The 15,950-nt window shown below is 33.0% G+C and overlaps 1 protein-coding gene across 1 annotated transcript; it reads right to left on the bottom strand.

The window, feature by feature from the left end:
* Window positions 1-6,647: 6,647 nt before the first annotated feature.
* On the bottom strand, window positions 6,648-14,911 carry LOTGIDRAFT_179562 (hypothetical protein; the record flags this gene model as incomplete). Its single annotated transcript, XM_009066185.1, has 5 exons — window positions 6,648-6,807; window positions 7,573-7,732; window positions 8,221-8,339; window positions 8,863-8,993; window positions 14,666-14,911. The coding sequence occupies 5 exons, from the start codon at window positions 14,909-14,911 to the stop codon at window positions 6,648-6,650; spliced, it is 816 nt and encodes a 271-aa protein (XP_009064433.1).
* Between the last annotated feature and the right edge of the window lie 1,039 nt (window positions 14,912-15,950).

The raw sequence follows: 15,950 nt of genomic DNA, 5'->3' as shown, positions 1-15,950 counted from the left end.
TGACTGAATTGAAAAACGTAAAATCAAATCTTCAAACCTCAAACAACTAAAATCTTATGAAATGTTCTTCAGACCAAAAAGAATATTTTAAACAAGGTTTTAATTCATTGAATAAACATAACATCAAAAGCTTTCAAATGTCCATTGAAATGATCAAAATATTTGAACATGAACAAGTAAGTTACTTTTGCTGATGGTGGTTTTCTGAAATCAGAATATCTTCTGTATCGCCTCCGTAAGAATTTCAGCTGAAAATCAAAAGCAAGTTTTTTTTGGACATTAAAAATAGACTAGATGCTTTATCCTTGTCAGCTTCTCTAACCTGTATCACTGACAGGGGAAAACCAGGTTGGAAATTCCAAAGATCCAAGAACATTCATGTTAGCGAGCAATTGTCTGGCTCAGAAAAATGATCAAACTTTTCTTAGAGTCTATCAATTATGGAAAGATATCAAAGATATATCAAAAGCTATAAACTCCTGTATTCAATTACCATATATCAAAATTGACAACTATAAAAGGAACTCTCAATGCCACTTTGGATATTTTAATAAATAATCTGATTTCAGTCAAAATTAAAAAAAAAAAAAACAACATAATAATAACAAATTCTCACAACTTCGGCAACGAAAAATGTAGTTTGAAATAACAATACCATTGAGTAACAATTCAGATGCAGAATTTAGTAAAAAAATATCAAAACCACTAAATTCAAGAAATCTTATGAACATTAACTAGAAGTAACTTTCAACTCAACATTTTGATAACAAATATAACGACAATTAACCCAAAATTTGCTTGTAAAATCAGAAATAAACATCAAATAACTTTACAGAACACAATGGTATAATGGTATACTATCCCTGAGTTTTATTGTAGCTATAACAAGGGCATGGGGAACAATCAGAAGAATTTAATTAACAATTAACAATAGGTGTTAATTAGATATATAACGAGCACATTAATTAGAAATAGCCATTAACAATAACAATTTGCATGCTGAATGGGCAAACCCACGTACCTCTAAATCCTCTGTCAGGGGGCCAGTAGGGGGCAATATTGACGTCCTGCTCTCAGGGACATTGTGAGTTTCACCTTTAGGAATTTGTTCTGGGGTGACATCAGGGATGACTTCTGGAGTTACTTGAGGGGCAACTTGAGGGGCAACTTCAATGGTGACCTCAGGGGTAACCTCAGGGGCTGATGAATCAGATGAGGGGGGTTGGGATATATCTGGAGTATCTGGTAATTTGATGACCTCAGGCACTGGTTGGATCACATCCTTTTTAGGAAAGAAAGAAAATGGAATGAATAAAATAGATGAATAAAAAATGAAATGAAATAAAATAGAAAAATAAATGAAGTACAATTAAAAAATGAATGAAATCAAGAAATTGGAAAAAGAATTGAAATAAAATCTAAAACTAAAAAGCGAAGAATTGAAATTTACATCAATTTGTACCAAAATGTCTGACAGGGTTGTTGCCATTGGTTTAAAAGAAAAATCATTTGGTTTGACATTTTCTTTGATGAATTAAATATATTTTACACAGCTAAAAACTGAATGAATGGGTTCAACTCAAAATCAACTTCAAACGACATAAGTATTGTCCAGTCATCGGATTCTACTATCACTCTTTTAAATTTAGATTTTATTGACCAATATAATTACTATAATGTTAAACTTTTTAAAGAAACTTAGACTAGAGTCATTTACTTAAAAAAAAAATATGTCATTTAGACAAAATTAACAGCTGGACATTTCACTTGTTCAGTATGACTGGCAAATAAAACCAAAACAACAACCCTGTCTGGTACTATGAATAATAAAATATAGTTCTGAAAGTATAATCTGAGATTGATTAAATACTAGAAAAATAGAAGTCATTATTATACAGTATATACACTGGGTCACATATGACCCAATAAAAAACATGTGCATTGTGTTGTGTGCTATGTAAGTGTATTTAAAACCAATTTAGCGCCCACCCACTTCAAAATCGTCATGCAGAATCACAAGTGTGAGGGTTAAGCACCAGCTACCTAGCATTTTTGTCTACTACCGTACCTAAGCATTCATAGATATATTTCCATCATTTAAATTGGGACAAATATATTTATGCACATCCAGGGTTATTCCAATATACATAAGAGGAGTCCATTGTGTTCTAAGGGTAGAATTAAATTGTTTATGCTATCTAGGTCAGATCAATCTTTTGTACCCCACCAAGTAAAGTAGACTTTTCCTATTTGTGTTCAGAAACCCCATGGACATGCTTTCCAAGCTCATATAATTTTATGAGAGAGAATGCACATGCATATCTAAGTAGGTCACATTTTGAAATAAGAACCAGAGAACTGCAAATTTAACTTAAACCAATGATACCTAAAAGTGTCAAAGAAACTTTTTCTGTCTGTTCAGAGTAATTTTACAATAAGCAAGTAGCAAAATAAAAATTTAGAATTTGCCGCCAAAATGGAAAGACTTACATCTTTTGTTTCAGAGCCATTTGTTTCCTTGACCTCAGCAGACGTTGCAATCGAAGAATCCTTGGTCTTATCAGCCATTTCCGTATCTTCATCTATTTTTGGCATATCTGGTTTGATCAACGCTGGTCTCTCCTCGTGAGACTACATGCATATATATAGAGATTATAGTTACTATGGCAACATTCAATAGGTCAAAGGTCATTCAAGGTCAAATATAATTTGGTAGTTGCAGGATAGTTTAGAATTTTTCATATATGGGATTTCAAGACAATAATGGTCCATTTCAAGCTTAATGCTTATGTGCAATGACCTTTGATGACCTTGTAATCCTGAATGACCTTTTATAGAAGCATTTTCTCTACCTCATCCAACTTCACTGAACATTTCAAACTTATGAGGCAATCAAAATCCAATTTTCTTTTCATCTCTTTACTAAGGCACCCCTTGCAGCCTTTTTCTCCAAGATATTTCTAGCAAATTACTTTACAATTATCAAGAATATCAACTAAAAATTTTGAGCTGTGAGCTATATCAAGTAGAAACGGGAAATTCAAGTTGACAATTCTATTTGCCAATTGGCATTAGGTGTTCAAGAAGAGAAGGATGAGCCATTAGTATAATCATAGGTCTTCATTCCATTGGTTGAATTTTGACATACGATCATGAATATTATACTTTAAAACAATTTGAGATTTTGTTTTTTTGTCATTAATTTTAATCCAAACAAACTGTGCTGATGATGGACTGTCTATATCAAACACAGCAATAAAAGTTTAAACACATTAAGTTTTTGTTGTAAATTTAGATAGTTCAGCCAAATTTTCACAAAGCTGCCCTGTTGATGTATTATATATCCAAAACACAGTAATAAAAAGAATTAAGAGTCAAGAGATAAGTATGAAATGTTCACTGAAGTCATCAAACCAAACCCAGTTACTAGCATTCAAACCTAGGACCTGTTTTATAAAAACTTCACTCAGGAATAACATGTATTCCAGTCATCTGATCATTTGGTCCATCCCAAAAATTGAATTTAAATCTGGCTTTATGAACCAATCAGATTACTGTACTATCTTAGTTAAGATTTTGTGAAACAGGTCTCTATCAGATTCTATCGCACACAAGCATTAAATATTGGCACAGCAAGTTATTGTTCATTATTATATTTTTTTTTAGAATTATGATGAATCTTTTAATCAAATTCACAATTTGATCAAAAATACAGATCCAGATGTTTTGTTTCATGTTTTTAGATCTGCATAGAACTTACTATTACAGTCTCTGATTAGATCTGTTGTAGCCTTTTTGATCAACCTCTATTATTTTTCACGTGGTAAGCTTGTCTAATTTTGAAAGAATTATGAATCAGTGAATTGTGAAAACTACAAAAGTGAAATAACTACTATTCGTGAAATAGAATTTTGCTAACAATGGCAGCAGTGTGAAAAACAATGAATGAATTAATTGTGGTCTGAAAGAAACATACCGAGGGAAGAGTAGTGGATGATTTCTTGTTGATTTCATTTTGTCGTTCTGAAAAATACAGTCAAATAAAATGATATATAATCTGCAATAAAGGACTCTTTAACTCTTTTTGAACAATATTTTATTCACATAAATATGAAGAGGATTGGGGAACAGGCTTTCACCTATATAACCCCTCTCCTCAACTCTTCCTTTGTGTATTGCTGCTAACTTGCAATCCAATGCATTTTCATACTTATTCATGGAAAGTGATTTCCATTTATAAAGTAATTATCACAAATCCCATATTGCCCTTGGATGGTAGTTAATAGCCAAACAAAGAAACCATGTAAATAAAATTCTCAGAACAAACAGAAACAAAACTGAATGCCACTTATCTGATGAAGGCAAGCAATGTGATGCAGTGTGCAATGAGGGAAATTTAATTTGGACAGTGGCATTAACCTACTCTACTTTCGATTTCCAACTGTCATGGGATCTTAAACATAGTAGCACACAGGGCCTCGGTTTATTGTCCCCTCAAAAGGACTAGATGCGTTTCCAACCTTTTTCTCTGCAACCTGCATCACTGACAGGGGAAAACCGAGTTGAAAATCCGAAGGTACTATAATATACCGGGATTGAACCCAGGTCCTTTAGGTTAGCGAGCAAGCATGGAACTCCCTGAACCACCACGTATCCCAGATCAAACAGAAAGCATAAAATCAATCAAACCTGTTTCTTGGTCATCTTCCTGGCGAGTTTTATCCCCCACACCAAATAATGATGCTCTCTCTTCTTCTGAGGTTTTTAATATCACATTAGCTTTCTGATCTCCACTCATACGTGTTACTGAACTTCTGTAATGTAGCAAGAGGTGAACATTATAGAAAAGGAAAGAGAATTTCACCAATACATTGGCTTATTCAATTTTGGTTGCCATCTGTTAAGTAATTTTCAACATTAAATAATTCCTACAACTCAGTATGTAAAATATAACAGCGTTTTACTTTTTCTAGACCAAAGACAAATAGAGACAAATGCTGCAGTGCACAATGAGTAAATTTTGCCTTCAATCTGCATCACTTTCTAACTCAGGGAATTCAGATTCAAAATTTGAAAGTTCCTTGTACCATTCTTATACAATGACTCTTTTATCACAAATTAAGAAACCAGTCACATAAATATGTGATATATATGCAAGTAACTGGTGTGGCAGATGTTATCAAGTGACATCACATAATATCATTCACTTTATACCGGTGAATAGGCGAGATACGGTGTGTGGTCTAGAATAATCGAAACAAAAGAAAATAGAAGCGAAATCAAGAGGTAAGGATCTGAACACCATTCGCTTGTACTGTTTTCTACTATATTGATAATCAGTACACCTGACTGGAGTTATTTGTCTATTTGTGGCTTAAGTCATATATTTGGAGAGTTCAGGGTATAGAAGAAATGAATTCACAAGGTACAGTTCTGGACACGATGTGGACATGATTTGCAGCTACTATTTTCTACTGTTTGGATAATCCTGCACTGCAAACCACACCGAACACTGTACCTCGTCTATTTGTGCATTGAGTCATATATTTGGAGAGTTCAGGGTATATGATATTTTATCATATTTACACCCAGTGTTCAAAGGTTTAAATAGAAATTTATAACAAACCTTCTCTTGCCACCATGACCTCTATTAGATATTATTTCTTCTGATGTTGGAACTTTATCACGTAACTATAAAGATAGATAGTTAGTATAAGATTACTAATATCACAATTTCAACAGAGCTTAAAGATGGGTTTCCTTATTTCTTATTGTCAAATTAAGCAAACTATTTGATTAATTGGTGTTTCTACTGAATAATCATGTTTTCTTAATCATATCATTATGTTCTTATTGCATAAAATTAAGAGTTTTAACCAATCATAAATGTCCATGTATGTACAGTCTGGATAAACAAAAAAGTTTTTGACCTTTCTTGATCGGTCACTTATTGGAATTCTGCGGGTGATTCTATTCTAATTTAGCTAATTATGAATTAATGTGAGACAAACTTGTATTTTTCTAAGTCATTAGAACACCTCTACTTTCTATTCATATAAGTATTAGCATGTATCATTTTCATAAATGAAAATAAGGGAACCCATCTTAGACTATAATCTGACATAAAAATTGATGCACATCCACAAATGTTTCAAAGCATATACATGAAGATTTAACCTACAGAGTAAATCAAGTGTTATGATGTCAAATTTCAATGTGTTTTGAATAGTTTTAATTACCATTAATTTTTACCGCTTCAGGCCATATAACTTTTCTGTTTGACCTCTGGAACAATTGCGACAATTCATCTTATATGATAGGCAAAAGGTTTTTGAAAATTGCATGAAAATACAAACAGGACACTTGCTATTAAAGACAAGGGAGGTAATTCCAAACCATATTACAAGAGTTACCTACCGTTAATTGTTTCTTTTTGAGGTCTTCTAAAACACGAACCATTTCTGTGTCAGCCAGTTCGAAAGCACTCTGGCCCTAAAATACATAACACACATCAGTTTCATGTTCATAGCAGACAAATGTTTTTAACGTATAAAGCATAAATATGGCAAATCTAAATATATTGAGGGGTGCTTGTTTAGTAATTTTGCAGGACAGTGGTTCAGCTCCCTTACTATTTCTTGATATATTTAACGTAAACTTACAGCATTGTTTTTGATGTCCATATCACACAAGTTTTCTACCAGAATTTGACAGGATTCCTCTTGTCCCCAGTGAGCCGCACCATGTAATGGCGTCCAACCATCATTGTCCTGAGCATTTATATCAACACCAGCTTGAAGTAAAATACTGGAAGAAGAAATTGATATTTGATGAATAATAACAGTTATAGGTGTTATAGAAGATACTCTCCTATAGAAGCACTGGCCTAGGTCACAAGTAGAGACTATGGATTTCAACATGAAAACTATTTCAATTCAAACAGAATATGTTTTACTGAAGATTATTCATAGATTATTACTTCTGGAGAGATTACAAGAAAAAATAAATTCAACTCAAATTACAATGCAACTGTTTCAAGATAACAGTCAAATTTGGGAAGGAACGAATGAAAGTTTGATCAAAAAATATATGAACGAGAATGTCTAGTATTATTTGCTTTCAAATTATCAAAAAATATCAAAATTGGTCAGATCAAACATGTTTTTAATGTTCAGGTTTTTTTTATCAACAGTGTTTTCCTTTGACTTGTAAATGTTAATCATGATAGTGTGTGGTCAAAATGTGAGAGAACACTATTCGAACAGAATCTTCTAAGATCATCGATGGCAAGTAGAATAACCCTCTTCAATTTTATTCAATTTCTTTATTTTCTGATATTTTTCCTCTCTATTGTAATCTAACAAGTTTTCTTCTACACCCATGTCCTATTGATGTTAGTTTTAACCTATCAAGGTGTGATATGTAGGATCCATTTCTTGGTTGATGACGTGCCCGGCACACATTGATTCGTGTCGGACATTTCAAACTTCATGCCAGACAAAAAATTGTATTTAAAAATCAGCCATTTACATCTGTATTGTAGCAGAAATGTCATGAGTTATTTAGACTTACTCCATAACTTTAACATAACCTTTAGCAGCAGCTACATGTAAAGCTGTAGCACCAGTTTTACTATGTTTCTTTTCTTTTACTATTTTACTGTTTAACCATTGGTTAGCATCAGCTAGCATTCTATCTTCTTCTTCAGATCTTGCTGAATCAGCATCAATTCCTGAAACAACAAACAATGACATACTGAAACAACATTCATTAGTCATTAGTGACTTTTAGGGGTAGAGATCACATTAAATAACAGAACACAATGGGTTTTATTATACACAACTTTTCAACAATTAACATTGTGATTTCCAACTGATGATGACAATGTAAATTATTGGTGCCAGGAGTATACTGTATTCTTTGTTTCAATCAAACAACATTGGAAAGAAAAAACTTTCATATTTCACAAGGATAACCAATGATGTCCAAATCAAACAAGTTAAGTTTTCTATGAGAATTGACAGGCTTCGAGTGAGTTGTGCCATCTGATATGTGTATTGTATTGCATGGTTGTATATCTCTATTTGACTACCAAGCATACCAGACAAACAGGTATACACATACAACTACATGTCATCTAAATGTATGAAATATGGCAACAGTAAACCAGCACTATAACTGGTTATCACACAGTTAACAAAGTGTGAATGAGTTGTCTACCTTGATTGTCCATTTCTTTCTGTAATAAATTTTCCATTTCATCATCTTCACAGATATCAATAGGTAAATCTCCATCATTGTTCACAGCCGCTACATTAGCATCGTGTTTTATTAGGTATCTAAAATACAAAATATATAATGTTCACTTACAAAATGGTTGTTGCCAGTGTTTCTATAAATCATCAGTGGAGGGCACCACAGAATTGTCAAAGAGGGGAGGGGAGGCATTTAAGAAACATTTTTAAGAGGGCATAGCCCTCCCCTAATAAACACCACTGAATGGTTGCTTGGTATAAATTGCAGTTGACAAAGTTGCTCATGTTGTACTTTTAAGCGGCTTGTGTCCTTGATCAATGGCAGAGCCAAAGGGTGGGCAGAGGGGTCAGCCCCACCTCGCAGCCCCGAAAGCAAGTTTTCAGGTTAAAAATTTGGGCAATCTCACATATTTCTCCCCCCTTCAGACGTAAACCTGGCTCCGCCACTTTCCTCGATCTAAGCAGAAGAAATCTAGTAACAAGATGCAAGAAAAGGAGAATAATGAGTTTGAGTTTTCTTTCATTTGGAGATATAATCCTCATCCAGACAGTTAAAGACTGTTAAAGCTTCAATTTTAATATTCAGTATATAGTTATAAACTAGTACCTAGCTATTTCTGTAAAACCACAGGAAGCTGTAGCATGTAATGGTGTCCAACCCTCGTTATCACAAACATCCACATCAGCCTTATTCTCTACCAGAAATTCTACCATATCCTGGTTATCATCAATACAAGCCTGAAAATATACAAAATACCATATATAGACCAGAAATATACAGGCCTGGAAATATCCAAAATACCATATATACAAGCCTGGAAATATACAAAAATATCATATAACCAGGCTTGAGATATACAAAATCATCATATATACATTATACACACTGGAATCACAATTAGTATAGTAACAAGTAATGAGAAGTAAAGTTATTGTAAGCTTTGGGACAAGCTCTAATTTTTTTTGGAAGCAAGCCTACCAAGCAGCCTAGTTTTCTGAGCCCTTCCTCATACAAACCCTGAATAGGCTGAATCCAGGCCCTCTTTGTCTATGCACAGCTGAGAAGAAGATTGTCTAAACCAGTTGCTTAAAGTCCTTGTAATTGACGAAGTCTACAGACATATACATTGCCTCATAAGAAAACTGTTCCAAATGTGCGAAATAATTAGCCTCTATCATCAAGTCCTACTTTGTCAAAGCAAAGCTTTGGTTGGCCTGGACTGGTTGCTTAAAGTCTTTGAGTCTACAGACAATTGCATCTGATTGGTTGTCAACGCACATTCATTTTGGTGATGTGAAAAATTAAATAAAATAATTTAGTTATTATGACAATATCTTTGGATTCAAATTCTTTGCTTGAGGACTAGATAAATTTGACATTCATGGACAAAAATATCAAACAAATAGAAACAAAACCATTTGAGACTGCCATTTTGTTTCATTGTAAACACAAAATTCAATGGTTCGTCCCAGACTAATTCTCATCTTAGTTGAGTTTAGATTTGAACTTGGAATGATTTGAGAAACCATACCCCATGGCTACACATATTTAATTACCCTGAAGCCCTTGATAATAATTGGATCAATTTACATGAGGAATGTCTAAATAATATTTGATAATATGATAGCAAACAGTTTTAAACTAAGTGGTTTATTTTTCTCTGTTTCAGGCAGATTTATATAATAACTTAGGTTTACATTTAGAAACATTACTCGTAATGAATAATCAATGCATTCAACTGTGAGATAAGAAAGAAACAATGTGTATAAATTTAGACTAGGTGTGTAGCAGAATGCCTGACATTTATAAAAGAGATAAAACCTTGTTTAGAATAGAAGGTAAAAATCAAGTGGAAAATCATCTTCACAATGTCAAGCTATTACGAACTTTGCAATTGTAACTTGACTGCAATAGCCACTATTTTTGTATCATGGAATACAGCGATTTGTTTGGATAGTACGCCAGAGATTACAGCCAATCAGATCCCTTGACAAAAAGGCTGTCAATATTATTGATTTGCGTTTTGACTTTCTGTAGATGCCCCTGATTAGCTGTATTTGCTAGCATTCACACCAAATGATTGTTTATATTGGTGCTATATTCTGTTTCCGTTAGAAATTGCAGGAACAAAAGACAATGGATAGGGAAACAGAATGGTACAAATACAGCAAAAGCCAGAAATGAAATGAAATGAAATGAAATGAAATGAATGGAGTTACTTCCTACTTTTCTGCACCATGTGTGCTAATGAAGACTGGCAACGCCATGCAGGTTGCAATGAGGGAAATTTTTCCAGGACAGTGACATAAGCCTGCTCTTTTTTTTCAATTTCCAACTGTCAACAGCCTGTAACACATTGGGCCTCATTTGTTGTCCCATCCTAACAACTAAATGCTTTTTCCATGTCAGCCCCTCTAACCTGCATCACTGATAAGGGGGAACCGAGTTGAAAATCTGAAGGTATTATCTCGATCTATGTAGGTAGTGAATGTAAAACTCTCTTGAAAAAAATTCAGAGTCAGAGTATTGATCACATGGTGAATTTTGGCTCAAGTTGTACAAGGACATCTCTTTAAGCAATCAAAAGTCTAAAACCCTAGAATGCTAATTTTTCAAATACCATACCCCTAATATCTCAGATATTAACCAGTATTAATATTGATATAGAGGTATGATATTACCATTGGGAAGTAGATATTACAATCAGATTAAAAAGTCAATAGATATCACTGTCCAATCACTAATGCAATTAGAAAAATTATAGAATTTGACAACATTATTGAATATTGGCTGGCTGAAGTAGAGCTCATATAAAATTAAAGTTCTGGCCACGTATTCTCCAAATAAACAGATCTAAAAGTTCAGACCTTATCCTAGTAGCCTATTCATGATCAGTCCTGGTTAAGATCGTTTCGATAATACGAAGCCTGAATCTCAAGGAATTGATCCCTTTATTACTAAGATAGATTCAGCCAAATGCCATATTTCTTTATTACCTTAAGATAAAAAATTTGATTTGATAAAGCTTTAGGGGAGGTTCTTCTGTATAATTTGAAGAGAAAAGTCTGAAAGTTTATAGTAAAAATATCACGATAGTCAGGTAAAAAAACAATTATAACTGGACAAGATTGGACTGCCTGATATCATATTGATAGGAGATCTAATCCTAAAAAAACTGCTGATTATTATTTTAGCTGGCTGAAACTAAAGACTGGGTCAAACTGCTATTCCTGTTTTCCATATATATATACTACCATCTGGAGGCTGTTACTATAAATAATCTACTATAGACTAGAAGGTGTAGACAGTGTAGGTATTATACAGTATGGTATATAAAGCCATGGTAAATCTGACTATGGTATATTAACTTGGTTGCTATGGAACTTCTGATATACACTGTGAAGTAGTAAGCAATATTACACACTTACACTATCATTAGAAGTGGATACAGTTTTTTCTCAGAACAAATTGGCTTCCATTTGATAATAGCAGGGGTAAAAAAACATCCTGGCACTAGCTTCGCGATAATTTAACAAGCTCCAATTCATTCCCATTTCACTGCTTATAAAACGAGTTAATAAACTACATTTTTAATCTAATCAAGGAAAACGGTTAAAAGGTAATCAAATCTCAGGTTGAAGATAACATATTGAAATTTTAAATAAGTATGGCTTAACAAGTGATGATGATCAAGTTCGTTAACCTGCTGAAAGCAAACACTGAATTGAATTTGGAAGCACTTGTCACATCTTCACACTGTCAAGCTATTACGAACTTAGAGCTTATATCTTGACTGCAATAGCCATTATTCTTGTACCACGGAATGCAGTCATTTGTTTGGATTGTACGCCAGCAAATACATATGACAAAAGAAAAGTGACTATAGCAGTCAAGGTATTAGTACAGTACAAGTTCCTAGTTGGGAGATATTTTTGAAGGAATCATTTGATTTTTGCACACATCTAGTAAGGTACTTCTGAAGACTAGATTCAAGACTCAACCTTCCACAATGGCACTTCTGTCCCTTTAATGCAAAGAGCTGTCTTAAAAAATATCTCTTAAACTTTAATGATTAACGACAGTATCACAAGAAAACTTCCTTATAAGGTTATTACATTCATTTAGGGGAAAAACTTTGTAGTTTAAGATAAATATCATATTATATAATTAATAGTCATGTTATAAAACACAACTGTCTGAAGATTATAAACAAAATAAATAGAATCTTTCAAGGAACAACACAATGGTAATTTGTGCCAAATCATTTTCACCTGATGATGACAATGTAGATTGTTGAAATGTTGTGTGCAATAAAACTAAGGAGTAGTATACCATAAAATTGTTTTCTGATTATTTAATGGTATTTTGGACAAAAAGTATCATAATTTGAAATCAATCCCTTTTAGATGTTTATTACACTCAAAAAACAGAGACTTGATTGTTATCTATCTCATTGCAAGAAAATGAAACAATAAAAAATAATTCTGAAAAGTTTTAAGAAAAGCTGAAAATGAGCTCTTAAGATATTGATAGAAAAGAAAAAAATCTGACAAAGTTATAAAACTCTACATGAAAAGATTTAATTTCACAGACATTAAATAAAGAATGCTGATAACCCCAAAGTAATACTCCATTTTCTAAAATTTCCTCATCCTTATCTTAGAAAACAATTAGACCTTGGTACTAAAATTACAAAATTTTTAAATGTCACTAAAACAATGGTGCCATCCAGCTCAGAGTGTCAGTGTCCTGTTTCATTTTCACTTTCTAGTCAACACTGGGCTTAATTCAAACACCATCTTCAGTGATGCATGCTGAGGTCAGGTATCTGAACATTGCTTAGTGTGAAACTCTGAGTTACAACATGTTTCAGGTTCTGTTTTAGCCTAATATTTCTATATCGTTTAACAATTGATGTATTGAGCACTATTATAACAGTAAAAATATTTGGTTATTGTAAACGGCATCAAAACCAATCAACACAGCTGCAATTGTCACTAGCAAAATACATCATGCTCATCCTTTTAGAACACTTTTATGAAATTTACTGGTACTGGTACTAAAGAAGTTTCAACCCTCACATTTTATAGTTATTACAGCCCAAATTTATCTAAAGATTTAAAAATCATTTGAATTTCTCTTGGACCAAGTTGGAGTGATTGCCTTTAGATTACTGGTACTGCATTGTTATGATCTAAATCTACATGTTTGAAATTAAGGATCGTCAATATTTTTATTGTTTTGGGAACCAGTCGTGAAAAATATCAAAATTGTTTGCCACTATGTATAATGCGCAAAAATTTGGCAATCTTTTTTAGAGAAACTGTGCTTTATACACTCAAATATCAAGTATTTTATTTCAATTATCATTTAACCAACATTTTCTATATAAAATATAAGAGCAAATGATTAATGGAACAAAAATATCAAGTTAAAAGTTATGGACCTTGTGGGTGTCAAGTCTTCTGTACAGTTGAGTGCCCTGCCTCATTACAACTACTACACAATACATTGTGTTTCGAACTCAAACTACTTTCCCCTAACAGTTTCTTTTAAATGAATTAAACATAATCTTCTAAAGAACACTGATAGACTTAGTATGACTGAAGAATTTTTGTATAGTTCAAATTGAATAGAAACACACTTCCCTTTCTGAGACATTTAAACTGACATGTCCCAAAATTTAGTCGAAAAGTTTCCTGTGTAAAATCAAAATTTCAAAGTGAGACAGTGTGTCCATGTTTATAGTTTTATCGATGTAAATCTATTCTTAGACTATCAATACTATTTTGAAGCTAATATTCCATTCTTCATAAAAAATAACAGTAAATAATACAATTTACTGACACATATGTAAAGGCAGTGCTACTGACAGTGTAATAAGCACTTTGACATGTTGAACATCTTACTACCTATAAAATTTGGGGATTTCAAAACTAAAGACCATCAAAGACAAAAGTGGGGTCATATAACAAATTGAATTTTGGAAATTATTACGTCAAAGGCATAGGCCGTGGGATATGGGCAAGGGCTCTAGGTAAATAATATCTAGACTATGGCTTCATAAGGTCAATTTCATAACACAATCTATCTTTGAACTGATTACAAATTAAGCAATCACTATTTTATTTGGGCTAGCTGTCATTGAACTAACTAAAAATTAGACTTGCCTAGTTCAAATGGACAGAAGTTAGTAAACTGACTTAGTTGTGTCAAGTTATGAAGTGAGTGGGCCAAAATTATTCATTTAGGCTATAGGCCAAAATGTTTTCAACTCCTTTGATGGGATGGCCACTCAAAATCAAATAAATTAAGCCCATGTTTCAGAAGGGATAACTATATATGTTAATGAGGTATGAAAAAGGCCGAAATATAGGACAAAATAGTTAGAAAATTGAGGTTTACTAACTTGATGGAGCGCTGTCAATCCATCAACATTGGAAGTGTTTATATCCGCACCCCGATCCAAAAGTTTCTTCACTTCTTGTGTATCGCTGCTTGAGCAAGCAGCCAAGAAAATACATCCATCTTGAAATTTAACTCTTATTTTATCCTCGCGAGGTAATCCAGATACTCTATTTGTTTCGGAATCCTGCCATCGCTTCAATTGTTCGTGCCTTCTTAGAAGAGCACTCATTTGTTTTTCATCCGCCATATTACCATCCGAGACGGACGATTGTTACGATTATCAAGTCGAAATTTCCTTATCCATTTCAATGAAATATATGGTCTGGATAATCTAGTAAATAAATACAACACTGCCACCTGCACTGATTAAAGGGAAATAATAAAAATTTGAAGGGCATATTTCATTCGGTCTCGAAAGGAAATTATTCAGAAGGATCACATATATTTTACACGTCAAATCGGACAAACAATAACGGACGATTTGATCAATAGTACTAGTTATTGTCGTTACTACTTTGTCCAAAAGATCATGGGATATCACAGTTATGTCCAATTCGTCTTCACAATCATGGTCAAGGCATTAGTTTTCATCATGTTGGCCTACCTTGACACACTTTCTTGTTTCACGATTACGGTCAGCGATTTCAAAGAATTGTATTCCAGCGATTACAACCAATCAGAGCCCCTCAATTATAGTTGTTTACAGTTCTTCTGTCGAGGGCCTAGATTGGCTGTATTCGCTACACTACAATCCAATCAAATTATATTGGCGTGTTTTAAAAGGCGAAATGTATAGTGTTGCCCGTCTTATCAACCCGTGACTTAAGGTAGGAAGTAAAACACCATTTCAATTTAGATAAAAAAAAAAAAAGACAAAAAGATAATTAAAGTGATACTACGTCTTAGAATGAATATTAAATCTAAGTTCTCGAAAAGAATGGTCAATATTAGACTATATACATCAGTTAGCTTACCTGGTGTCATAAAGTTACAACAGAATCCCTGTAAAATCTGGAAAATACATAAAACTAAGTAATTATTGAAAAACGCTTAATCTTCATATCAAGCGTTTACCAAAAATCAGGAATTGGAGAACATGAAAAAATTATTATTTTTATAACTTCTATACAAATATTGCAAAGACGTTTACAATATTTTTCTTTTTTAGAATTCATAATATCAGATATTTAAATTTAATGAAAATTTTGAATTGACAAACATTAAAAAAGGATTGTTATGTAACACCTATATGCATCTATAGTAAATTTAATAGCTAGATGACAAGT

Source organism: Lottia gigantea (genome assembly GCF_000327385.1).
Source record: "Lottia gigantea unplaced genomic scaffold LOTGIsca_74, whole genome shotgun sequence".
Taxonomy (NCBI): Eukaryota; Metazoa; Mollusca; class Gastropoda; family Lottiidae; genus Lottia; species Lottia gigantea.
Note: the sequence above shows the minus strand (reverse complement) of the source record. Positions and strands in the feature narration are given on the sequence as shown.